The following is a 26,566-nucleotide window of genomic DNA, read 5'->3' on the forward strand; positions in this document are numbered from 1 at the left end:
CAGTTGCCAATTTTTTTGTTTTTTTTTTTTTTTTAATTTAATAATATAGACATGTGCCTACCGCACCGCGCCTCAAATCACGATCGTCTGCATCGATCGGCTCATCGTCAAGGCTAGCTCAAGCCAAGCGATAAGCCAGACCGATGCTAATGTTGTTACATAATTTTTTTTTTTTCGAACAAATTCGATAAAAAAAAATTCAAAATTCAAACTATAGTATTTAAAATCGTGGCGAGGGAATGATTATGAACGAAATAATGAATATAATAGAGAGTTGGAACGTCAATTTGGAGGATAACTGTAAAACTATAGAGTATGAGTTCCTGAGGGTGAGAACTAAAGGTACAGAATGATTGAGAAATAAAAATGAGAAGAGAAATGCAAATAATATGCATGCAAACATCCCATCTCGTATCCACTCTCAAACTCAGCTGCAAAACCAGCGCACACATCCACCAAGTCCATGCTCAAGCCATCACCAGAGGCCTCTTCTCTCTCTACCCCTCTCTCCTTCTCTCTCACATCCTCCATTCCTTCACTTTCTCACCCCAACACCACACCACCAATCATCACATCATCTACTTCACCAACGTTTTCACTCTCATCCCAAACCCCTCTACTTTCAACTACAACACCATTATCCGCGCACACACCACCCTCCGCTCTCCTCACACCGCCTTCATTTTCTTCCTCCAAATGCGCCGGAGATCGATCTCCCCGGATTTCCACACTTTCCCCTTCCTTCTCAAAGCTTGTGGGGCTTTGCACAACTCGCTTCCGCTTGCGAGGGCTCTTCACGCTCAAGTCATGAAATTAGGGTTTTTGGATGATGTGTTCGTGCGCAATTCGCTTTCCTCCGCCTACTGCAGGTCCCGCGACGTTGATGGGGGGAAAGGGGTGTTTGAAGGGAGCTTGTTTAGGGATGTCGTGAGTTACAATATTATGATTGATGGCTTTGTCAAGGCTGGAGAAATTGATCGTGCTCGTCAACTGCTAGACGAAATGCCTGAACGAAATGCGGTTTCTTGGGGCACCCTTTTGGCAGGGTACGCGAAACTGGACCGGCCAGTTGAGGCCATTGAGCTGTTTGATAGCATGATTGCTTCGCAGGTGAAGTTCGACAATGTTGCTCTGGTGTCGGCGCTCTCGGCCTGCGCGCAGCTGGGGAAGATGGAGAAAGGGAAAGAGATACACGAATACATAGAGAGAAATGGGATTGAGTTGGACGCCTACATAGGAACCGCCTTGGTTGATCTCTACGCAAAATGTGGCTTCGTTGAAACGGCTAAGCAAGTTTTCGCGTCGTGTCGCGAGCAGAACGTTTCGGTATGGAATGCAATGCTGATGGGATTGGCCATCCACGGCGACGGCGCGTCGCTGCTCCAACATTTTTCAAGAATGCTAGAAGACGGCATCAAGCCGGATGGGGTGACGATTCTGGGCATCCTCGTGGGGTGCAGCCACTCCGGCATGATCAACGAGGCTAAGAGTGTTTTCACGAGGATGGAGAGTGCGTATGGCGTGGCGAGAGACCTGAGGCACTACGGATGCATGGCTGATCTGCTTGCGCGCGCAGGGATGATAAGGGAAGCTGTGGAGATGATAGAGGGGATGCCGATGGGAGGGGACGTGTTCGTGTGGGGAGGGCTGCTCGGAGGGTGCAAGATACACGGGGACGTGGAGGTGGCGGAGGAGGCGGCCAAGCATGTGATGCGGGTGAAGCCGGAAGATGGCTCCGTTTATTCAGTTTTGGCGCAGGTGTACGCGAATTCAGGGCGTTGGGACGACGTGGTGAAGGTGCGGAGGTTGAGAGAGTGCAGATGGGGGATCAGGAAGAGCGCTGGGTGGAGCTTGATCGAGCTAGATGGGGTGGAGCATGAGTTTGTTTCTTGGGATTGCTTGCATCCCTGCACGGAACATATATACTTCGTCTTGAACACTTTGCAGCTGCATCACTACCAACAACTCTAGTATCGGAACCTTTACTTTTTTAGTTGGCAGCTGAGCAAAAGCTCTGAGGCTCGGTTTTTTAATGATGTTATTGTTATAAAAGATGCATCTTATTAATAGAGTGTTGTGTATTGAGATTGTAATTGTTGCATTATAGTGGTAGCAAATGGAAAGGAGAAAGGAACTTCACTGAAATTCTCTTATTTACAGTTGATGGGCATACATTCTGGTAATCAGGTTGAATGTTTTCATGAAAAATTGAACGGCAGATTCAAATAGACAAGAGGTTAAAAACGTCTCTCAATGTGATTATACCTTCAACACGGCGGCTGGAGGCCTCGACCACGACTACCCGGCGCACGTCTAGAGAGGGAAAAACACGGCGCAGTTAAAAATGTGCATTACGTTACAGAAATACAGATTCTGCAGTACACTAACCTGGCTCAGAGAGAAGTTCCATTACGCGGTACAAGGAGTCGAACCTAGTGCATGTCTTGTACCGAGTTGGGCCTCTTTCACCGGTGAGTTCTAGTGCCTGCAGATGATTATAGGTTCACTTGTATATCTACACAACATAACAGTGCAACGCTGAAATAATAAAGTTTCAGCGGGACTTGCTTGAGATACTGTGATCTGGTCTAGTTGAACGCGTGTGTAAATGTTGTCCCTTGCCAATGAGGTAATATCACTGCACCAAACATGGTTGCCAACTCAAGAATACATAATCTACACACACAGAGAGAGAGAGAGAGAGGGAGAGTAGTTACCTCTTAGAGTACATATTTAGAAAGTTGCCCCCATCATCAACTATTGGTATTGAGCTTATTTGAGCTGCACCAGAAAAGGCCATAAAATAATGAATCAATGCTTGCATCTAATGTGAAAGATATTTGATGAAGATGCGTTGATTTAGATCATTTCAAACACTTAGCATGTGATGAAAATAGTATTCACCTTGTAGTAATAAAGCAAGAGCAGAACTAAGGGTGTCGTTGGGGTGTAGCGCCATCAAAGGGCGACTAAATGTTTGTCTAACTTCAGCAGCCCAAGCGCCTACGGGAAGGTAGCCAACTGGTTGCTGTAGGAGAGTTAGATGTCCGAGATGGTGCCGTAAATGGTTGCATACATCTGAAATTCCAACGATGATTAATTAAAACTTAAGTAATCACAAGACAAAAAGACTGATAAATTTATGGATCTTTGAATAAGGCCTACAACTCACTTCTTAATATCCCAGCAAGGCACGCCACATGTAGTAAACGAGGACTCATTCCATTTACTGAATGTATAATAGGAACAGCAGATATATTATTGTGTAGAATCCTTGAAGCCAGTCCAGCTAAGGATTCGTCCGGACCAGCCTGCAGAAAAAGAGAAATAAGGTGTGATTGCATTTTTCAGGATGATTTTGCATCAAGACAAGTGTTCAAAACTCCCACATTTTCGTTTTTAATAGAGCATACGCTTGACAGAAAGCATTTACATGAATCAAAGGCCTTCTTTGAAAGGGAACAGTAGTCCTAATCAAATCTCGGTGATGTTGAAGCTTCCATCCTTTCCATGAAGAAACTGTTCGTGCTTGAAGCTCTTCATTAGCAAACATTCCTTGATCTCCATGAAGCTGCAACGGGAAAGAAGCTTCATCATTTAGTATAAATACTCTGCATCTTATATTCATACCGAGACTCGTGGAGAATACAACATCTCTCGTAGATTATGTAATCACTCCAAAATTAGCAATATAAACAGAAAAATATCCTTTCTCAAAGTCAAGAACTCCAGACAATCATATGAAATTTTTCTTCAGATGGAAAAAGAAAAAGAAAAAACTATTTCCTGACTAGAATTCACTCTGTCCAAACTTTGCTGACTAAAATAATTCAAACTATCAACATTCAAATGTCTCAATTTTCAGAGAAAAACAAAAAAGACTCAATGTAAGTACATGGTTTATTCATCTTGATGAACAGTAATAAGAGATGCATTACCTGAAGCAAAATCAAAATAAAATCTGAAGCAGTTAACATTCCTGCTAACTGACCGCTGCTCTCATCCCATAGAGGCACAACTGTCAACCCCTAACAAATTATACCAAACTTAGAGTAAATATCATAAGATACTCAAGACCTAACAGAAATATCATAAACGCTAAGTACACATGCAGCAGAAGGAAAGAAAAAGCTAAGTTGTAGCAAAAGGCCAATATACAAACCATATAAATGCTCTAGTTGAACAACAAAATAAATAGCATTCATAAATTTATGACAGTCGCAAGAAAAGTGGCAAAACCAGATCCCGATTTGGACAATTGTATAAGCAAAAGAAAAGATCAAATATATAATTTTTTTTTGTCTTTTTTAACATTAAAACAGGTCTTTCAAACATAATCATGAATCCCCAATAACTTAGAAGCAAAATAGCAGTAAGCAATCTTAGCAGTTCTGAAAGAACTCCGTTTAGTTTAATATTGAACTACAATACATGATTCTCCTTCAGATAGAGTTACCTAAATAAATAAATAATAAAAAATAAAATAAAATAAAACAATAGTTCAAAGGCTTATACCAAGTCATACATAACATGGAAGGCTTGTTCCACATCCACCTCAACATCCAAAGCAATAACCTATTAATTCCATTGAATATCATCAAATCATAACCTGCTAATCAGAATATGGCAAGAACAACAGTGCTAATTGAAGACGATCTAAAATAAAGGTCGTCAACCTTGCCTGAAATTGGTATCAGCTCATACGTTGTAGATGACAACAAATGCATGGATACAACTTGACGGGAAATATCCATCTCACCATCGGTTAATGGCACAACTGTTCCATCGAGGGGAACGCCTGAAGACGAACCCTTGTTGTCAACCAGAATAGCATTGAGACAGTCAGTGCTTCAACAACATATCAGCAATATAAGAAGATGTAAAGCTCGTTGCACTCACTGCAAAGCTCGTTGCACTCACGACAACTACGTTGTTTGTAGTTCCGAACTCATCTGTAGCACAAACCTGCTGCTGATCAACTTCCCATGTACCATCAACCAAGAATTTGTACTGCCACATTTGTTCAACAACACCAAAATATCCATTATTTGATTAGAAAGCTATTATTTGGACATTACAATCTGCACAGAATCTTTCTCTGTTTATTGGTCAAAAATTGTGAAAAAGCAGCTAAGATCAATTCAACAAAGCCTGAAGTAGCTGAGGAAGCACATTGGATGTATAAGATCATTGATTCAATTGAGATTTTTTTATTTGAACTAAGAGATTCTGGTTCAACGAAACAGCACAATCATCAGCAGTACATAAATCAAGTTTGATTTAGGATCTAGACACATATTAACTCAAATTTTGGACTAATTGCTAAAAATTCAATACTGTCTTTTGCTACAAATTGAGAGGTGGTGTTATTCTTGCATTTATCATTCGTCGAAAATTATAATTGGGCCAAAGTTGGTGAATTTTGCAGCAATTAAGCCCTCGATTTATTCCATGAATGAAACAAAAGTGAAAGCATATAATCGAGATTGAAGTTTGAGGAATTTAGTTGTTGTTGGTAATGTTTGATACATACCTGATAACATCCAGGCAGAAGATCAATAATCTTCTGAAAAATAGTTTCCGAACCTTCCACTAAAAGCAGCGGTATCCTCTCAGTCCACCTGCAAGAGAGTCAACACCATCTCAACATCTCTCTCTAGCTAGTGAGAGAAAAAGAAAGAAAGTTACCCATTGAAGGAAGCGGAGAGGAAGACTTGACGACCGCCATAGCGCCATGTAAACGGAGTTTGCACCATCTCTATGATGTCACAATCTGCTAACAAATGCTAAACGTACTTATATCTATCAAAAGCTGTACTCCTACAATCAGACAATATCTATGTTAAATCCGCCATTATTAAACTACAGAGAAATGAGAAATCCCCCGCCTTGAAACCCAAAAATAAACAAACTTGCAATATAACTGGATAGAAAAATAAAAAAGGGCCAGTTTTCTTGGATCTTCCGACCATCGAGAAATCAAAGGTTTAGCAATGGAAAAAGAGGGGAATATTTAAGGATTGATGTCGTTGTCAGTGAAGAAAAGGGGAGGTGTGTGTCACTGTGTGGGGGAATTTTAAAAGAAAAAAGAGTATGGAATGATGATACGTTAACGGCTCATGTAATTCGTCGTGCATTTTGCGGTTTTCGGTTGGTTGCTTTTTCTTTTCCCTTTTTTCTTTCCTATGAGAATTAATAATAATTTTTTATTTACTTCTTATAAATTAAGCTATACTTGTTTGTCTTAATTGGAAGGTAGGTTTCGAGCGTGTGTGTTTTATATACATTGTAAACTAAAATTTGGATGTAATCCCACAAATTATCATCCTTAAGTTTATCAATGACTGTTTACCACCGATCATAATTAAATGACAAAAAAGTTATTAGAAAAATGAAAAAATGAAGAATGACCAATTGTGCCATAAGTTTATTATTTATTTTATTTTTTCTTCTTCATATGTTATTAGAGGATAAATGTTTTAGCTATTGTGCTGCAGTTCATTGTCAATTGTTCCATAAGTTGCAGACCATTAAAAAATCAAGTGAATTGTTTGCGGTGATGACACATATCACATTTTCATTGAATATCTTTTAAGTTGAATGAGGTCATTGATGAAATATAAAGTTTGTGTAATTAAATTGAATTATAGTTATGTATGTGAAAGAGGATAAATGATTTTTTTTTAATATTGGTATATAGGTTGTTGATAAATATAATCTTACAATTAATGGACTCACATAAATTCACGAACTATCACCATTTTTTAAAAAAATTATGGAACTCTTCTCCATTTATCACTAAATATTACTCTCTTTGTCCTCCCAAATAACTTGATAGGAGGGAGGTGCACAGATTTTAAGACAAAAATGAAAGAAGAATTCACATTAATAAAAACTGATATTATGAAAAAGAACATAAAATAAGTTAAAATAAAAATAATGAAAATGAATTGAAAAATAAATTTATTTTAAAAAAAAGACGAGAGATGAGAGATAATTTTATCAAGTTTTAATCTTTACATAAAATATAATTAAAGTTATTGTCGTGATCTTTAATTTGATATGCATATCAAATGGAGTATTTTATAATTAGTTGAATTTCACAATTTTAAAAAATAAATAAAATAAGAAGAAATTAAAGAAAACAAAAGAAAAAAAAATATAATTTACAAATAAATCTTCAATTTTATTATAATCACACAATTTCCATTTAATTTTAAAATTGAAAATTATCTTTTTAATATATTTTTAGATATAGATGTAGATTATAGTTTATAGATCACAAAGATGAAATTCACCTGAAAAATGAAAAATACAAAAGAAAAATGCTCAAAAATACAAATCAAAGTACAAGGGTTCATGTGATTTATAGTGTAAAATTATTACCAAGAACAGAATTAAGTCATTTAATTTGGGACACTCAAATTGAAATACGTGTCATTAATAATGGGACGGATGGAATATTTATAATAAACTCTAATTAATATTTTTTTCACTAAAATTTGAAATTTAAAAAGGTTATATATATCCTAATTTTGAATTAATTAATCTAAATAATTTATTATTAATTCAATAAATATAAAAAATAATTATAACCCTTAATTGCAGGATTGAATTCTAATTACTTATCCTAAGATTATATCCAAATATAATACATTAACAGTAAAAAAAAAATTAAAAGTGAAATACAATAAATTATGGGATAGAAGATCTCATCCCCATTTTTTTAACTGTTCTTATAAAAGTAGGTAATTTTATATTTTCCCACCAATTTTTGATGCGTCATCTTTGTCATGAATCAGGTGATCATACATACTTTTCCTGTGATGTACAAGAAAATGGGGGTGCCGGCACCTATCCGTGCTCATGGATTTAATTATTTTAACCAATGAATTGCTCGTAAATCGTTGCGATGAGTAAAATATTAAAGATGATAGACCTCTATGAATTATTGCTCCAATTTATTACTCCCTCCGTCCCAATAATAAAGACACACTTTCCTTAATGGGTTGTCCCAATAATAAAGACACATTTCTAAATATGGAAAGAATTAGGGCTTAACAAATTCTAATTAACTTAACCTTAATTATCATATAAATACCTAATAAAAACCCTAATCGAAGGAAACAAACCATCCGCCTCCCTCATTTCAGCCCCATCTCTCTCTGGAATGTTCTCCCCTCTCCGGCGAACAGCGCCGCCGGTTCATCCCCTCTCCGGCAAAGAGAGACGACAGAGATGTCGATTTCGTCGAAGGAAGAAGGTTGATCTTGACGGAACTCTGCGGCGTCGATTTCGTCCATAATGCCGCTCGTCTCGGAACTCTGCAGCGTCGATTTCTTCCATCAATGCCGTCGCCCTGTGCTGCCGAACCACCACCACACAGCTCCGTCATCTCTCTCTCTCTCCGATGGCAGCAGCCATCGCATAATCCCCAATCATTTCTCCTTCTCCCAAAAACCTAGATCCCCAAGTTCCCCTTCAACATTCAGCCCCCAATTGCAGAACATTTAGCATAGATCTCTCATATATGCAGAACAACCACCGTCCTTCTGAAACCCTTCATCTCCGCCGCCATTCTCATGGTTCAAATTTGAGAATCAAAGAGAACAAAATTGGCAGATCTCTCTCTTCTCCTTCATGGATTCGAAATTTCTAGCTGTGTTAGTTTCGATTTCTAGATTTGATTTCTGGTTGTGTTGTTTCGATTTTCATAATTCGATTTTTTGTGTTGTTTCGATTTCTGGATTCGATTTTCATGGTTTTAATTTTCTGCATTTCTGGATTCGATTTTCATGGTTTTAATTTTCTGCATTTCTGGATTCGATTCGGTTTCTGCATTTCTGGATTCGATTTCTGCCGTCGATTTTGCTCTTGCTGTTTTGGTGGTGTTGTCGGAGGTGGTCGGTGGTGGTGGTGGTCGACGGTGTAGTGGTGGGCGGCGGCAGTAGAATTTAAATAAAATTAAAAGAAATCAGTAACCAATTACTAATCAAATACATTAATAAAGTTGGGCACTCTACTTTATTCCCTAATCTACCCCACCTTAACCTCCGTGCCCAAATGAAGTGTGTCTTCATTATTGGGACGGAGGGAGTAGTAATTAATTAGTATTCTGCGCCGGAATTCTTACTAATATATGGGCTAAAAAGAAGTTCCAATAAATTAATGAAACATAATTTTATTTCATGAAAATTTATCCACTCAAATAAAAACTTAAAAAAATACCTATTTTTGTGTTAAATAATTAAATTGCCTTTAAAATTAGTAAAATTTAAAAAATACCCACCCCTCATTTCTATTACCCCTGGACCATCCACCCCTAAGTAAAAAAAAATAAAATCTTTTACTCCCACGTCCACCCCCCCCCCCCACCCCCTAATCAAAAAAAGAAAAATCTTTTACTTCCCCCTGCCCACCCCCGACCCCCAAACCCCTCTCCCAACCACCCACCTCCAAGCCAATTTTTTTTTCTTTTACTCTCCCACTGCCCACTCCCCCAGCTATTTTTATTATTATTATTTCTCCAACCCCCCCCCCCCTCCCAAAGAAATCATTTTTTAGTATTATTACTTCCTCACCCCTATAAATTTATTAATATCTTTGAATTCACAATTAGATCTATGAATTCATAATTTAATGTTTTTGAATTCACAACCAAATCTATGAATTCACAACTTAATTTTCTTGAATTCACAACCAGATTTATAAATTCACAACTTAATGTTTTTGAATTCACAACTTAATATTCTTGATTCACAATTAAATCTATGAATTCACAACTAAAACTAAAATTCACAACCAGTTCGATGAATTCCCAAATGAATCGTTAGTGTTGGTTATGAATTTGAGATTTAAAGTTCGAATTCACAATTAGTTGTTTTGGCTGTAAATTCTTGAATTCACAACCAGTTTGATGAATTCACGACTGAATTGTTAGTGTTAGTTGTGAATTCGTGTTTTAAATCTCGAATTCACAACCAACTCTATTGCTAGTTGTGAATTCAAGTAGTTGTGAATTTGAGTTTTAAAGCTTGAATTCACGACTAATAATATTTCTAGTTGTGAATTCACAACTACTTGAATTCACAATCAAAAAATTCTGATTGTGAAATGCACGAATTTTTTAAAGAATGATGTTTAAAAGGATAAAATGGTAAATATGAGTATTTTTTTAAATTTGTATCTTAATAAATAATTTTTAAATTTACTAAAAAAGATAGGCTATTTTCAAAATCCACGTGTTTAGAGTGCGTCAAATAAGGTGATATCCAAAACATTTACAATTAATAATCCATGCGATAGAATGATGGATGATATTCTCCATATAATTTAATCGAATTCAACGTTACAATTTTTTTTCAACATCGACACTGCATCATGTCGAAGATAAAAATGATGTCTTTCCGAGAATGTTGCTTTGATAAAACTTGACCTAAAAAATTGAAAATAGTTATTGAGTTTAGAAAGTAAGATAAAAAGCATGAAGATGGTAGAAGTGACGTGTTGGTCGAAGCTGCTTCCACAGACGCTCTCTGCGCTTCATTGCTTGACAAGTGGCTCTTTCTGCATGCTAATCACTTCTCCCTAGAAACTTCCATTTCTATAAATTTTCTTATTCTCAATCAGTTCTGAATTGCACTCGATCACCAATTTCGGAAAAATGGCATTTCGGTCAGCGGTAGGTTTGTGGTGTATTTGGGTTCAATTTTGTGACATGAATTGATTTTGTTTGATGTTTTAGGCTTACTGGAAATCAATGGTAAAAGTGGTTGGGAGTTGTTCGAGTTTCACGACATCAACTCTGCCCAAATTGAAAGCCTACGCCCCCGCCGCCACTCATGTTCGCCCCTCTTCAGCTTCAGGGGACTCTAAATCAAAGTACTATATCGTTTACTTTGTTTATTTAATTGCGTTTAAGAGACTTGTTATAAGATTGATAAGGAGTACTGTATGATGGAGTATTAATTAGGGTAATTCTATTCGCATGATTTCATCTATTCCTTACAAAAAGAATAAATATATAGCGATTTAATTACACATCAGTTTAGCAAAGATCATAATGAGTTTTGGAAATATATATGTAGGTTGGGTGCGAGGGGGGATATGTTTCCGGTGTTGATGGCGGTGGGGATGATCAGTCTGTCGGCGGGGTTTGGATTATTTACGGCGTGGCACCAGCTGGGGCGGGGGCCGAATCTCTATGTGAAGAAATCGAGGAGGGAGACGATCCCGGAGGTGGTGGAGCCGGAGCACGTGGCGGAGGAGGCGGAGAAGTTCGTGAAACAATCTTTCTTCAGGAAGGTTGCCCATATTCAGGAGTTGGACCGCCAAAACGTCATGTCTGATCCACTCCGTGGTGATGTGTTCACAAGGTATATATTCGTATTTCCTGAATTAAATGGATTATCCAGAGTTAATTATATGAAAAAGGAGAGTAAAATGAAATATTTTATGTTGGTGGTGGCAGGGCAGTAAAGGTGGAGACACTGAGGGACGCCGGGGTGGATCCCGAACCCAATTAGACGAGTCTTGTGTTTTTGGAGATAAGGGTTATACTTATACGTGTGTACATACTCCGCGCTTAATTTGCAACATCATTCTCCTTGCACTCGGAGATTCTTATCATGCTTTGCAAACTTGCTATAAAACCACTAATGCTTTCTGCACTTTCTCAGATGATTCACCAAAGTGTGTGTGCGCTTTTTTGGTTTGGGTGAGAAATGCGTAAATCACAAAGTAGAACGTCATGATTTAGCATATTAGTCGTGTTTCTGATTAAACTGAATTGAACAAAATCAACAGGGCCGAATTTAATGCTATCGCCAATATCGCCGTTTACGAACTTTCATTTGTTCATTTGAAACTAGCGTGAAAAATGATATTTAATCTAATTATTATATTCAAAATATACGAGATATTTATTTATATGTAAAATGATATTAATCTAATTATTATATTTAAATTATAATTTAATTAAATATATTTTTAAGCCAAATATACAAAAAAAAATAAAGCAGAATTTATAATAATAAAAATTGACGTAATGAAAATTAAAGTAAGGTCAAAGAGAAAAGGAAAATAAAAATAAAAAATTAGAAAATAGATTTATTTACAAAATGGTAGGGAGAAATAATTTTTTTAACTTTTAAATAAATTTAAGTTTTTACTAAATTTAAGTTTATACTTTAAATTTAATATGTATATATATGTATATAAAATTTTTATTGCGATCTTTAATTTTGATATATATTAAATATTTTGTAATTAATTAAATTTTGTTGTAATTTAAAAAAAAATCAAAAAAATAAGAAGATAATAAATAAACTTTTTTTATTAAAATTATAAAATTATCACTCAATTTTTAAAAAGCTGATTTCAAATTAAATTTTTATAGTATATTGTAGATGTGTGAAGTGCTGGTAATCTCGGTCTGCTTAATTTGTTTCTCAACCATTTATCCATTTAATTAACTTTTACTGAGCTATATATATTTTTTAATGGTTTCTCGGTAATCATTTTGGTCACAATATTAAAATATTATTATTATTATTATCTTTAATCATAATATTTGTAATAATCTCATAAATAAATTAAAACAACTGCAAAAACTATATGAAAACTCAAGATACGACAAATTAAAAATATTCCTTCCGTCCTAATAGTAGTGTTCTATAGCTTTTGAGCATAGAGATTAAGAAATATATAAAACATAAATAAAGTAGATTAATGAAAATTATTTAAATATTAAGTATAGAGAGAAAGAGAATATATTGCAAAAAAGAAAATGAGACATTTATATTGAAACGTACTAAAAAGGAAATTGAGACATTACTATTAGGACGGAGAGAATATAAATTGCGACAATCACAAGATATAAAAACTAAGAACTGAATTACGAACGTTGAAATTTTATCATATATGCCCCATTAAGTCATTTAGACAAAATGCTGTGAACTCCATTATTGTTAAGTTGTGATGTAATTTTCATACAGCTTCATAGACTTGTAATCTATATCATTTATTTATATATAGTATAGATGAATACAAAAAATTTCCTTCCCACGAAACTAAAGCCAAAACTAGAACACCAGTTTACGCTTTCATTATTACCCTTGCGGGGTGATTTTGGGCTTTTAGCAAGCCCACATACCAACATGTTGGGCTGGATACATGCAAGTGGGTTTGCAACGTTTCTATTTATTTTCCTTCTTTTCTCACAGGGGAGGGGAGTTGAAGATTTTAGAAGCATATACACTACAACATTGTATATATACACACATGGACTTTGCTTATGACTAAAACTAAAAGCATGCAATTCTTCTCCCAATGTGAGTTTATCTCCATCCAAATTGTAAACATAGGTTCAAGTGTGTAGTTTGTTTATTATTTCCTCTCTGCACAAAAATAGTACTAATTTTTTGTTATTTTGAAACGTTCATAAAAATTAATCTATTTTCATTTCTGGGAACTTTCTATCATAATGGACTCATTTCTCCATTATTTTTTAAAAAAAATGAATTTATATGTCATGTGCCTATCTTAGATATGACACCTTCTTTATATAGCCCATAAAAGCATAGCCAGTTAGTGAGAAAAGAGTCGATCCCACAACACAAACAACAAGGTAAATCTTCTTTCGAAGTCATTACCTATAATAAGTGGTTTATATTCATGTTTGTAAAAGTAAATCTGCACAGTACTATATGATGGTCAAATAAAAATAATTTTTAATTGAATTTCAAACCGCACCAAATTTGCCAAAGACACCTTACTGTTACACATAAAAAACACCTTAACATATGTATAACCTATCAATAATATTACAAACTAGAGAAATTCAAGCGACACATCTTCAGTTTTCAATATCACATTTGTAATCGACACGGTAACGCTCCACAGATAAAAAGAAAAATGTGATCTCCTCGATATACATATATGTAGGGCAGTAAACGAGCCAAGCTACTCGTGAGCTATTCGACGTTCGACTCGATAAAAGCTCGTTCGGTAATTTAATGAACAGCTCGTTTAGCTAAACAAGCCAAGCTTGAGCATGACGATGCTCGGCTCGTTAGCTCGTGAACAAGCTCGTGAAGTGATTTATTTAAAAACATAAGATTATTCATTAAATGTCATACTATATTTTATACTATATGTAGTAATATTTGGATTAAGTATCTAATTAACATCATTTATTTACAAGAAAATAGTAAATATATTATATTTTTGTGAATAAAATAACTTACATATTTGAAAATTAACTTATGTATTAGGAAAATAACTAAAATTTTAAATAAAATTTTAAATTTAAAAAGCTCGATTAGGCTCGGCATTGTATTCGACTCGATTAAAGCTCGATCGATAATTAATCAAACAACTCGATTAGCTAAACGAGCCAAGCTTGAACAAGACACTATTCGGCTCGGCTCGACTCGATTACACCCCTACATATATGCAACACCGTATAGGTCCGCTTACGTTGACGAAAAATGAGAAAATACATATATTTTTATCATTTCACATGTTTATTATGGTGAAAAAAAAAACTTCGAGCAAGGTGAAGTATTTTCGGACAACTCATTTTTTCTTCAATATCAGATAATATTATCTGAGTTGTGTGAAAATATTTTTCAATATTTTAAATAAGTGTGAAAATAATTTATCCACGCATTTTCAATAAAATAAACAAGTGTATAGGATAATATAATATATGATAAAAAAGAAAAAGAAAAACATAATATTTTTTTTTTTAATAAAAAAATTATACTCAAAGTAAATGCACCCTAAATAAAATAAAGAAGAAAAAGGCTCGAAGTTTTGTAGGCTTTAATGCCTTTATTATTTAGTATAAGTGGTCCAAGGTCTAGGGACGAAACGTACAGTGAGTTAAATACTTTGAGGGAGTAATTAATATTAATATAAGTAAAAAGCAATTTATATTAGTGGATTCCAGGAATACATGGCAATAAGGTAGTGTGGCTTGTGCCCTTTTGTCGATTGAATTTTATGATAATCTACTCATTAAACAATATTGTTTGTGGCTCTTCTAGAGAAAAACAACATTGTTTGTATCCGCATCCCAAGATGAATTACCCTTTCGATGGTGAAAACATTATTCACTCGACCTTTGATTTAGGGAATAAGTTATTTCGAATAATCAATACTCTTGCTCCACAGAATGCCTACAAATGTAAAGCTAAATAAAGTTGCATAAAATCGTCTTCTAGTACGTTACCACTGACATAGTGACATTACTTAGTACGCATGGATTGGATAAAATAAAATATTTTAAATATAAATTAGGAATTATTTTAATTTTTATATATAAATTATCTGCAATAAATTCACCACTTTTTTCAATGATTGTGTTCTGATTTTTTAGTTCGAATTCCATTAATGAGGGCCAAATTTACTTTTTTTATTATTATTATTTTTCACAACGAATACATTATATATTCACAATCTGTCATTTATAATATAATTAAGGTTTGTACTCTCGCTTTGAAAAATGATAGATTATAAAAAAAACATATATATACACACACACACACACACATATATATATATATATATATATATATATATATATATATATATATATATATATCCCACGTGGATTTTGAATCCAAAATCACGAATTCATTTAATAAAGTGATAATTCATTCTTATATCTTCATGTTCTAAAACTCAAAAATAGTTTTAGTTTATATTTTAAGATAAATGTTTATTTTTATCAAATATGTATGTATAGGGTTGAGTTATTATACTAACCAATTTATTATATACTCCCTCCGTTTTTTATTAAGTGTCCCCAGCCGTCAAAATACACATACCAATAAAATAAGATATTTTACATGTGTAACCTTAGTAATTGTCATAATAAATACATATATACAACTAATATTTACATTCATACAAGTATTAAATAAGGATAAAATAGGAAAAATATCATAAATATACTCTCAAATTTTGAAATGGGACACTTATTGAGAAACAAAAAAAATAGCTAAATGGGACACTTATAAAAAATCGGAGGGAGTATATCTTGATAAAACACTACTCCATAAATTTACTATAAAATATTATAAATTCAAAAAAATATACTCCTATAATTGGTAGAAATTAAACCTTAGGAGCCTGTATATATTAGGTAGAAGTGCTCCACTTGAGCAGCTGATGCATCATAGATTTGATGTGATGTTATTAGTTCTTTGTCTGATCAGATCGAAATCAACACTTCAAATGATGATGCATTTAATTCGATTTTTCTAATAATTTGATGGATTGAATTACCTTTTTCCAAACCAACAATTCAAGTTTTTAAGACGCTTGGTCCGAATTGGGACGATTGGTCCGAAAATATAACACTCTAATAGTAGTACTAATTAATATCTGAAATAAAAAATTTCATATTCGAATTTGGTGGCTCGTGAATCCCAATAGATGGACTCGTAAATTGAGAAGGAATATCGAAGTAATCATATTTAATTCATAACTAACCTAATTGGAATCGTAGAATAGGAGCCCGGGCAGGATGATGTTAATTTTCATAAAACTCCCGAATTTTAGATTTATTGATTTTGTATTAGATTTTAAAGTTATTCCACCAAAAATATAAACTTTAATGTTTTTCACCTTTATCATAATTGCAAATTCTAATGAAAATGATTTCGACGTAGGGTTGAGACTATATATGCATGTGGAGTCAGAGGATTTTTTAAGACAATAATTTAGGTTGATTTGGAAATTAGGACAATAACTTTTGGACTTGTAAAAATATGACACTAATTAATAAGCATTGCACTTGCATGACATTTATGGGCCAATTATTGAATTTTCGGACTTTTATGCACGGATCAAACACATGACAACCCGCACGGAGAGATTGATTATGTGGCAAGCACGTCATTTTACGGCTCCAGATAGGATGTCATGTGCTTGGTCCATGCGGGAAAGTCCGAAAATTTGATAATTGGTCGAGAAATGTCCTGCGGGTGCAACACTTATTAATTAGTGTCCTATTTTTACAAGTTCGAAAGTTATTGTCCTAATTTCCAAATCAACCTAAATTACTGTCCTAAAAAATCCTTTGACTCTATGCATGTGTGCATCTCTTTTAAGAGATAATTATTGTATATTGCATAATTTATTTTGATTTTGTACACAATTTTAAGTTAATGCATTAAAAAAAATAAAAAGAAGGTAAAAAATATTAACTTACTAGTTTTATAGGTTTAACACGATTACAACAATAATACATAAAATCCAACTCGACCAACAAACACATGTAGGTATGCAGTCAAATTTTGTATGCTCTGTCCAATTTTTTGCTCTCTCAAAATTCTCCAATCACGATTGACAATAATAACTAATAAGAGATGAAGTCGTTTAGGATACAATATTAGATCAATTCAACATCAAACATCCTGTGAACAGGTAATATTTCTGGCTGCCACGTCAGAATAAATTTAGCTAGAACTTAAAATCATGTTTAGATGACAAAGTAGCCAAGATTTTGTCTTTGATGATATCATTTTGAGTTCGTGTGCAAAATCAAGTTTAAAGACTTGTTTGTTTCGGGGTAATTATCCGTAAATATATTAAATATATTTAAGTTTTTATTTGTAATCAATACTATTTTCTTAATTAAATAATACATGAATTTTTAATTTTTTCAGAATTGACCTAATTCTATATGAAAGCTTGAAATTAATTATGTGGCAGTTAAAAAGTTAAAACTTTCTTTGAACTTGCATGCCAGAACTAGATTTGTTTAACAAAATTGGTTAATTTTGAGATTCCAACATAATATCAAGTGTAGCTGAAATTATAATTTTGACCGAATTTCAAGTAATTAAAAGTTCATATTTATTTTTACCAAAAAAAAGTTTTGGTTATTATATATACTATAAACAATTAATCTTTTATTTTAGAGTTATTGACATCTAAATACATGAACTTTAAGTCTATTTTAATTTTTACCATGGACTTTGAAAGTTATCAAAAGAAACACACAAACCTTATAACTGCATCAATATTACCAAAAAAATTAAATTACAGTCAATATGAAACTAATATGGTTTGTTGAGTGACAAAAAATAAATGAGTTGTGAGCGAGAAAAAAATAAAACAATATGGTAAAATTAGTATGTTGTTATTCTTTACCCCGTTTGAAAGCCTAGCTGAGTTAAGGCCGTTTACAGAAACTCTAGGAAACGTAAACTGGATTGGGGTAGGAACGCATTGTTTGACTGCCACTTTAAAGAATGGCACAAATTGATGCCCATTGTTTGATAACCAATTATAAAAACAAGTTAAAAGAATGAAATTACCCAATTATCCTCGTTATAATTGAAATTGCCAAGTGTACCCTTTTAGCATACTTTCCCACCTACAAATGGAAGAGGGGGGAAAATTCTGGAATATAAAGATACTTCCCGCCGATTAAAAAACTCAGCTGTGAATTGCTGCTTATATATATCAACTTCTTTGCGCTCTGATTCCAAAAGCTATTGCTGTCTCTATTGGACTTGCTTCTTTTGATATAGTTTTTAAAAGGAAAGAAAACCAAAAAGTAAGAACAATGTCACAGTTCGTATATTGCCATATTTTTTCTGGAGTTGACTTTAAAAGGAAAATATATTTTCTTTTCTTCCAAGTAGTGCTCCATGACAAATATATCAACTTGCTGCTGTGATTACACGAGACACTTACACTCAAAAACCCTAGGCAGCTCGAGTCGAATATCCCCAATTGTCCAGGACCCGGAGGTTGCTTCAATTCCATGAATCCTACCTTCAAAGAAACGACAAGCTTCAATGGAACGCAGTAACCCAATTCGACTCCATGAAATTTTCAGATCCAGAGCGTATCAACGACTCACAAGATATGAGATATGGAGCAGGAGGGAAAAAATAAGATTGAATGAATCGAAACATCAGCGAGCTATGTAGATCTCCTTGTCCCCCTGAGAAACTCGTTTCTGTGGCTCTGACGAAGCTGAAATGAACGGCGTTCTCAAAAGAAAATTGAATCAAATCAAATCTAGTTGCCACTCACATTTCGCTTGTAGAACAGTGATTTTAGCTCGGGCTGGCCTTCTAACATGGGCCTAGTAGTAACCGTAGCTTTGCTATCAAACTCAATTATTAGGCTTAACTTACAAGGCTATCACCCAACAATTTAATGTGTTTTGCTTCACCAAGCGTAATAAAAATAAGATGGTAAAATTATACTCCTTGTTCTTCTTTACTCTTTAGTTGGCATCCAGCAATTTTGAGTTTTTTGCTTGACCAACCACTCAACTTCACAAATAAGTCAAAATATTTAGCCATTTCATGTTTTGTTCTAAATATATTGACCACAAATCTCACTTTTAACTATATATTATGTTTGTATCAATTATTCTTCAACTATCAAAAATATATTTTTAAATCATTGACTATTAATTTTATATCAAGTGTAGCATCCGTTCATTTTTTTTTACTTCAAAAAGTTAACATGACTAATTGGATGTGACGGAATAATTAAAATTATTCTTTTTCTAACTTACATAACACAAAAAGTCATTTTGTACCTTATATTTTCATTATTATTTTTTGTAAAATCCAAAGCGATTTTTTCCTCAATTAGTAAAGCACAAAACAACATTATTTTGTGCCATGTAAGTTAAAAAGGAATAATTCTAAATACACGTAACATCTAGTAAGTCGTATCAAAATTTTTGAGCCGAAAATGAACAAATTATACAATTAATGAAAAATCGTTACTTCATTCTTTAAAAATCATTTTTTATAATTCAGAATATAATTGATAATACGAAGCCACATCATATCGTAGTATAATTTGTGACCAACTCAGAAACATTCAACATCTAATAGTAGTACTTAATAGAGCAAGCAAATATTAATCAAAATATGAAGGCCACTGCTTATATAAACCCGTGTAACTGGAGTTCCAAGTGCACTTATATAGCATCGTAACACTCTCGGTATTGTTCCCAACTGCCCTCAAAGGCTTCCAATATTCCACCACTTCAACACATAGCTGCTTCCCTTCCCTTCCCTTCCCTTGTAATAGTGATGGAGTATTGGAAGCCGGAGGCCCGTTGAAGACATGCTCACCTCATTTTGCAGATTCTGCATCTAGTAAGTTCTATTCATATATTTCTTTCACGTGCAACGCTACATATGCTCGTGTTTGTCCTAGATAGAAGCATCTCTGCTTGCACGCCATTTGCACATTAATATCCTTTCTGAAACACAGGGATGAAACTACCTGAAAATTTTCCTTTTCCGATCACTCAACCATGTAGCTGTCTAGGAGGTATAGTCCTTGTAGGGGATTAGGAATCGAGTCATCCGGTCCCAGGTCATCTATAGGTGGGCGCTGCTTGTGATAGTCTGTCACTGTCTGATAAGCCATTGCCAGAGCCAAAGCCTAAAACAAGAAAATCAAATAAATGAACTGATTACTTTTGTTGGGGACATATTCAGCTGTTAACACTGAATATATGATTTCTAAAGTCATCTTTAAACTTACTCACGTTATATAATCCACATAGGATAAAAGAAGAGGAAATGATATGAACTGAGAGAGAAGAAACTCACAATGTGGTCATGCTCTGGTGGAGCATAAACACCAGTGGTGATTGTAGTTCTTCTTCGAGTGTTATTTGTAGGAGCATCAGATATTGGCTTAAATCCAGTTGGAACTACAATTACAGGCATACCCACAAGATTGCCGACGCACACCCGTTCCCAGTCTGTGGCGTTTCCAATAAACGCATCGACTCTAAAACTGTCTCTAACTTCCTGGATTAGTTTTCCTCTTGCTCTCTGTGCCTGCGAACAGCTTTAGTTGTCATAGTACTCGATCAAAAACTGAAATCACATATCATTGTTTGTTGGAAACTCATTAGGAGAGAATAGCCTCTTCAGACATCACAATTCAAATATCAATTCAAATTACTAGTCCAGTAGTCCTAGCTCTATGCTGTCTCGGTCTTGTATCACACCTTTAAGTAGACAAAATTTTCAGTTAATGAGTTAAGCGGTTGCAATTTCCAGCACAATAACATGAGTTACTTGCATATACTGATGGCATTACCAATATTTTATAGACATGACTCTTCCTGTTTCATATACTGTGCACATGGCTCTTGAGGGTGTTAATACTCGCTATAAATCTCTTGAAAGAGAACACTCTGGGCTCTGAAGATCCAAACGGCAAACTTAAACTACAAACTTCGCACAACAATTCAAATCCTGTAAGAACTTTGTACTATATCCAAGCTAAAAGAATAGGATCACACAAGCAGGGCCTCACAATCAGCATATCCAGAAATAAACGATATCCAATAGTTTCTACTGGTTGGAAACTGAAGATATCAGCATATCTAAAACATTAGATAGCAGATTACACCATCATACTAATGCTCCAACATTTCCCCAATCATGGAGATTGCTAATGAACTTCTTGTGACATTAACAGCCTAATTTTGGTTTTCAGCTAAAATGTTTGGTCTCGGTCAAAAGGTGGTTAGCATGAAAAACATTACTTATAAGTTATAAGCATTGTTTGGTATTTTATGTTTCTCTTCAGCCATTGAGATAATTAAGTTAACTAATAGCTAAAAAATGAAGTATTGAGGGATAAGGAAAAAAAGAATAGAAAGGTGGTCTGAGAGAGTTAAGGTGACGTACTTGAACATAATCTACAGCAGGTATGACACGGGCTCGGCGAAGTTCAACAGGCCATTGATCTTGAGCTTCAAACTCATCATCCAGGCCAGCACGTTGCCACTCATCAAAGTGAGCCAACATATCAACATCCATCGTGAAGTTTAAGATACCTTGAGCAGAATGGACAGTGTAATTCAGCTTAAAAGGAACCATATTGACGCCTTTTGATTTAAGCTTTTGAACAACCTAAAATCCACATTGTAAGTTCAGTTACGTCATTCTGGAGCTATTTTAAGTCCTGGCAGCTTATCCATGTCTGCACAGGCAGACTAAATCTCGATGAATTATTTCAGGTTCACTTACATCCATCTCTGCATCCTCTAGGTATCCTACGGTCAGCTTTGTTATGTCAACTGAAAAAGGATCAGAAAAGGGGATATCCCTGGATGAATGATCATGTGGATCCTTGCCTCGGATTATATCCAAAACAATTGCACAATCTGTAGCACTTCTGCAGAAAGGTCCTAGTTTATCCTGCAAATACACAGTATTTACATTCACCACCAGTAATAACTGTATACAAATAGAGCAGAGAATTCGGTCTCTACCAGACTCTCTGATAAGCTTAGAACACCCGTTCTTCCAATAGTTCCAAAAGTAGGACGAAATGCTGTCACGCCACATCGAGCAGCAGGGTAAGTGATGGATCCAGCCGTTTCTGAACCAATAGCAAAGGGAACCATGCCTGCAGTAAACAAATTTTCAGTTACTGTATTTTTCCTTTCTATGTTTCAAGATTTAAACAACAAGGAACAATTTATGTTAAGATATACCAGCTGAGGTGCAGGCAGCTGGTCCAGCCGACGAACCAGTTGAATATTCCTCAATGTTCCAAGGATTCCTCGTTCTACCCCCAAACCAGATGTCGTCATATGCCAGTGACCCTGTCACAAGTTTTGCAAGAAGAACTGCCCCGGCAGATTTCAGCCTGAAATGATTATCAATGTTTATTGTGAAAGGTCAAAGCCACTGGTTCTTATTTGTTTTACATTGAGCTAAGAAGTTACTCGAATACCTCTTATACACCCAAGCTTCAATATCAAGAACTTGATTTTTAAACGTTCTAGAACCCCAAGTCGTCTTGTAATGGGGCACTGCAATTATATCCTTCAAACCGTATGGAATCCCGTGAAGCGGGCCTAAATAAAAGCCATAAGAAATAGTATCTTTCAAGTCTTCTATTGAAAGATTTGTGCAATTCACAGAGAAAAACCAAAAGGTTTCAGAAAGTATTAGCCATTCACTGTTCCTAAAAATATTTCAGTAGAGAAAGTAGCTTACATATTAGTAGAAGATTACCAATTTAAGGACATCCAGAATACAAGCAATAATTCCTAGAAAAGGTACAACTCATAAAATCTTTCAGCAACACCAGCACAACAATAGAAAGTGTTCATGTTCTTCGAATTTAGAGATTATTTGAATAATCCTTTCACCAAACACAGGGGTCGTAGGTTTACAATATTTTGGATTCATGAACGTGGAAATGCAGATCTATCATTGATCAACTAAAGTGGTACCCTGTCATGATCTTGCAAATAGAATAAATGTTAAGTTCTATTCCAATCATAACAGTAAAAGATTTATTACAGAAGAAAAAAATGACAATCCACAAAATATAACTAGGTATATTACCATGTTCTTATGATTTTCTAAGCCTAACTTAGGCTTACAAATAGACCATTCTTTTTCTTACTTCAATAAAGATCGTCCACACAAGTTTGCCACCACTTTTTCATGTTTTTTACCGAGCAAGTTAAGAACAAAAGAGAGGTTGCATACCGAGATATTTGCCTTGTGCAAGTAATTGATCAGCTCTTCTTGCTTGCTCGTATGCCAGTTCTTCTGTTATGGTGATTACAGATTCAAGGACTGGACCATACCTGCAGCAATGTATCGATGTATCAAAAGCATCAAATTGCTGCATCAATCATACACATTTCATGCTTTTCAATAGGCGTTACCTTTTCAATCTATTCAAGAAGATTCGAGCAAGCTCTTCAGATGTGATTTGTTTAGACATAATTAGTTGACCCAACTCATGAATCTGATTCAACAAATTCCAAAAATGTGAAAATGCTAGGATTGGTGAATAGATTAAATGCAGCAACTTACGCTCATGAAAGCAATATCTTCATCACTCTTTGGCCTTTCTATACCAGATAGAGAAGGGTAGTTAAATTTTTTAGAGGCATGTTGGGCATGATCATGACTCCATGAAGAGCTGAACACCAAACAAGATGGATTCTCTAATCCTCCATTTACTGAAGCAACTAATTCTCGATTGGATTTGATAATAGGTAAATTGAGTTCTCTGGCACCCTTCTCAATCTCCAGCATCTACAAGACAACATAAACCATGCAGAGTTGTTTTACTTTACATCCCATCAATCAGTGGCCCATGTAACAAAAAGTTCTTAAGTAATTCGGTCTAGGTACCTTGGCATCAGAGAAAAATTCTGCATCCAAGAGTCCAAACATGCTACACAATGAATCATGATCCATCTTTCCAGTGCATTTACTATGGTTTCTCAAGTTCACTTGCGTACTGTCCTGACCATAGATATCAAACATGTGAAGAAAGAATCAGCAGAAAAAGGATAATATCAGCAACTCATCATTTGATCTTGTAGACATGGATTACCTGGACACCCATGGAAATGGGAACAACCTCGGACGTTCAGAGAAATGATCACATTACAGAGATATTTATACATTTGCACCTGCTTTACAACTATTAGACCTCACATCTTGATTTTACTGTTAAGCAGAGCGAAGTGGATCTTCTTCCACTCAGGATTTTTCAATCATTTTTAGTTCTGAATTCCACATGTCAAAAAAATGGTAAACCCCTCCCACACACACACACCACGAAAAGAGTAGCAATACTTTAAAACATGATCAAGGTTATCTGACTATGATGGCAACAAATAACAAAAAATAGTTACCACCGAAAAACGAAAAGACTAAACTTCACCGCTTAATCCTTATCCGCTGTAACTAGAGCCCAGTAGCCCATTCCTCTTACACCAATTCATAATTATATAGAAAGTGTGCTTTATGAACAGCAAAGATCTAGTATCTCCTGAAGTTCATACAGATTCTGCAGAATTAAACCCGACTAAAAATAACTTTGTTTCTCATAATTCAATAAGTTATGCCAATTGTTTTGAGAATGCAAGATAAGCATGAGTGTAATGTACATATTTCCAAGATATTCAATACTAGCTGTTGTCATGCGCGTGTGCTGACTTAAGCTCATGAGGCACGCTTTCAATTCACCTTTGCATTCAATTAGTCTAGTCTTCAACTATAATGTAGCTTACGAGAGTTGGGACTAATTTACAGCTGTCGCTGTTATCAACTTTTTACTAACAGTGTAGGTACATCAATCCATGAATCTCCCTACTTATCCACGGGTAAAATTATTCCATCCGACTCCAAATAGCAGAAAAAAGTAATTAAGCTGTGCCCACCAACTATTAAAGCACTATAACTCCACAGATAGAGGCAGAAACAAATTCCTAAGAAAACTTAAGCAAAGTCAACAGAAACGAAGCACTGAAAAATACGTAGAGAAAGGCAGTCAAGTAGAGAAGATGATGAGCAAAGGCATAAGAGAATACCATGAGGGACGCAAGAATCGCGATCTGATCATTTGGAAATGAAGCGGCAGCGGCGACAGCAATGGCGGCGAGGACAAGGAGGCATAGGCACCAGCAAATACGTGTCGGGCGGAGGGCAGGTGCAGTGAGACACGTGCCGGCTGACACAGCGAAGCTCATGGTCATGGCCTGTGATTGATGCCGCTTTTCTTTCTGCATTTTCGGCCTGTACAGTACCGCTGCTAATTCTATCAATTTTACTTAAAAAAGAAAAAAAAAGTTTCGTTTCCCGACGGTGGGCCCCACCCGGCAGAGGGGAATCTAGCATTTAAATATCCAAGTGTTGACTAATTTGGAATTTTTTGTTTTTGTTTTGTTTTTATAATTTTAATCATCAAAAGATTCCATAACAACTTGGCTAAATATCACTTTAAATCTTAAACTATTTTCGCACTGTCAATTATATCCTGAACTATTGAAAATAATTTTTTAAACCTTGAACTATCAATTTTGTATTAATTGTACCTTTTATCCATTTTTCATCCTTTGAATTTTTAATGAGTAATGCATATAATCACGTCGTTTTATATAATATAGGTCAAAAAAAGAATGATTCTAAATACATTGTGGTATCCGGTGAGCCACATCAAAATTTTGAAGCTAAAAAAATGAACGAATTGTACAATTGATACAAAATTAATAGTTCAAGGTTTTAAAAATTATTTTCGATAGTTCAGGATATAATTGATAGTGCGAAAATAGTTTGGGGTTTAAAGTGATATTTACCCAAAAATTCGTTTCATGATTATGTGCGAAATTTATTGCTCCCTTCGTTCTATATTCATAGAGAGAAGTTCGAGTTAATTTTTAATAAAATAGTTAATAATTATGTTTTTACTGAATAAAAAATTTTACCGTATAAAAATGAATAATTATTGTTGAATTGAGTATGAATCATACGACAATTTTTATAAGGTTGAAATGCAAGAAGAGGCCATGGAGTTATAACCTAAAGCAAATGTAATATACACTTTATAAATGCCAAAAAACATAATTATTTAATACTTTTTGTTGACGTACCACTCCTCTTCAAAGCATCAATAAAAGCCATGATTGAACCGTGTCTTATGTTATGCTGCATTAGTATAAGGTCATGTATCCTACTTTTTATCCTAAAAATAAAGAGACCACAAGGCCTCATCTCCATTGCTACCACGA

General features: G+C 34.7%; 4 protein-coding genes and 1 long non-coding RNA gene across 6 annotated transcripts; 3 read left to right on the forward strand and 2 right to left on the reverse strand.

Moving 5' to 3' along the window:
- The first annotated feature begins 366 nt into the window (after nucleotides 1-366).
- On the forward strand, nucleotides 367-2,145 carry LOC131008551 (pentatricopeptide repeat-containing protein At5g61800). Its single transcript, XM_057935462.1, has one exon. The coding sequence runs from the start codon at nucleotides 367-369 to the stop codon at nucleotides 1,969-1,971; it is 1,605 nt and encodes a 534-aa protein (XP_057791445.1). The 3' UTR covers nucleotides 1,972-2,145.
- LOC131008552 (sucrose nonfermenting 4-like protein) lies at nucleotides 2,118-6,106 on the reverse strand. Its single transcript, XM_057935463.1, has 13 exons — nucleotides 5,689-6,106; nucleotides 5,534-5,621; nucleotides 4,900-5,010; nucleotides 4,677-4,811; nucleotides 4,516-4,575; nucleotides 3,939-4,028; nucleotides 3,434-3,571; nucleotides 3,173-3,311; nucleotides 2,905-3,078; nucleotides 2,718-2,781; nucleotides 2,569-2,638; nucleotides 2,389-2,485; nucleotides 2,118-2,313 (listed from the first exon to the last, which is right to left on the reverse strand). Exons 1-13 carry the CDS (start codon nucleotides 5,754-5,756, stop codon nucleotides 2,222-2,224), a joined length of 1,326 nt encoding a protein of 441 aa, XP_057791446.1. The 5' UTR covers nucleotides 5,757-6,106; the 3' UTR covers nucleotides 2,118-2,221.
- A 4,331-nt stretch (nucleotides 6,107-10,437) lies between these two features.
- On the forward strand, nucleotides 10,438-11,669 carry LOC131008553 (uncharacterized). 2 transcript variants are annotated; one of them, XM_057935465.1, is made up of 4 exons: nucleotides 10,438-10,681; nucleotides 10,745-10,881; nucleotides 11,088-11,375; nucleotides 11,471-11,669. In XM_057935465.1, exons 1-4 carry the CDS (start codon nucleotides 10,664-10,666, stop codon nucleotides 11,523-11,525), a joined length of 498 nt encoding a protein of 165 aa, XP_057791448.1. In that variant the 5' UTR covers nucleotides 10,438-10,663; the 3' UTR covers nucleotides 11,526-11,669. The 2 variants fall into 2 exon arrangements, with proteins under 2 accessions (XP_057791448.1, XP_057791447.1); XM_057935464.1 differs by having other exon boundaries at nucleotides 11,088-11,669.
- Nucleotides 11,670-19,905: 8,236 nt separating this feature from the next.
- On the reverse strand, nucleotides 19,906-25,665 carry LOC131008554 (uncharacterized). Its single transcript, XM_057935466.1, is given in 13 exon segments — nucleotides 19,906-20,331; nucleotides 20,334-20,439; nucleotides 20,610-20,843; nucleotides 21,705-21,929; nucleotides 22,047-22,217; nucleotides 22,292-22,428; nucleotides 22,517-22,671; nucleotides 22,759-22,882; nucleotides 23,526-23,626; nucleotides 23,708-23,790; nucleotides 23,859-24,083; nucleotides 24,183-24,296; nucleotides 25,370-25,665. Coding segments are annotated over 13 exon segments (1,902 nt in total). The 5' UTR covers nucleotides 25,568-25,665; the 3' UTR covers nucleotides 19,906-20,302.
- Nucleotides 21,805-22,972, forward strand: LOC131008555 (uncharacterized). Its single transcript, XR_009096313.1, has 2 exons — nucleotides 21,805-21,943; nucleotides 22,068-22,972. It is a non-coding gene; the product is annotated as an uncharacterized LOC131008555 (long non-coding RNA).
- Nucleotides 25,666-26,566: the final 901 nt, after the last annotated feature.

Source organism: Salvia miltiorrhiza, chromosome 2, assembly GCF_028751815.1.
Source record: "Salvia miltiorrhiza cultivar Shanhuang (shh) chromosome 2, IMPLAD_Smil_shh, whole genome shotgun sequence".
Taxonomy (NCBI): Eukaryota; Viridiplantae; Streptophyta; class Magnoliopsida; order Lamiales; family Lamiaceae; genus Salvia; species Salvia miltiorrhiza.

What these genes read in the sequence shown, in the direction of transcription:
- LOC131008551 (XM_057935462.1), top strand. Translation starts at nt 367, where the DNA reads ATGAGAAGAGAAATGCAAATAATATGCATGCAAACATCCCATCTCGTA.
- LOC131008552 (XM_057935463.1), bottom strand. Translation starts at nt 5,756, where the DNA reads ATGGTGCAAACTCCGTTTACATGGCGCTATGGCGGTCGTCAAGTCTTC. An exon ending in AAAGAAGGCCTTTGATTCAT is followed by an intron (nt 3,312 to 3,433) that starts GTAAATGCTTTC and finishes CTTTTTCTGCAG; the next exon opens with GCTGGTCCGGACGAATCCTT. An exon ending in GGAACTTCTCTCTGAGCCAG is followed by an intron (nt 2,314 to 2,388) that starts GTTAGTGTACTG and finishes TTCCCTCTCTAG; the next exon opens with ACGTGCGCCGGGTAGTCGTG.
- LOC131008553 (XM_057935464.1), top strand. An exon ending in TCAGGGGACTCTAAATCAAA is followed by an intron (nt 10,882 to 11,087) that starts GTACTATATCGT and finishes ATATATATGTAG; the next exon opens with GTTGGGTGCGAGGGGGGATA.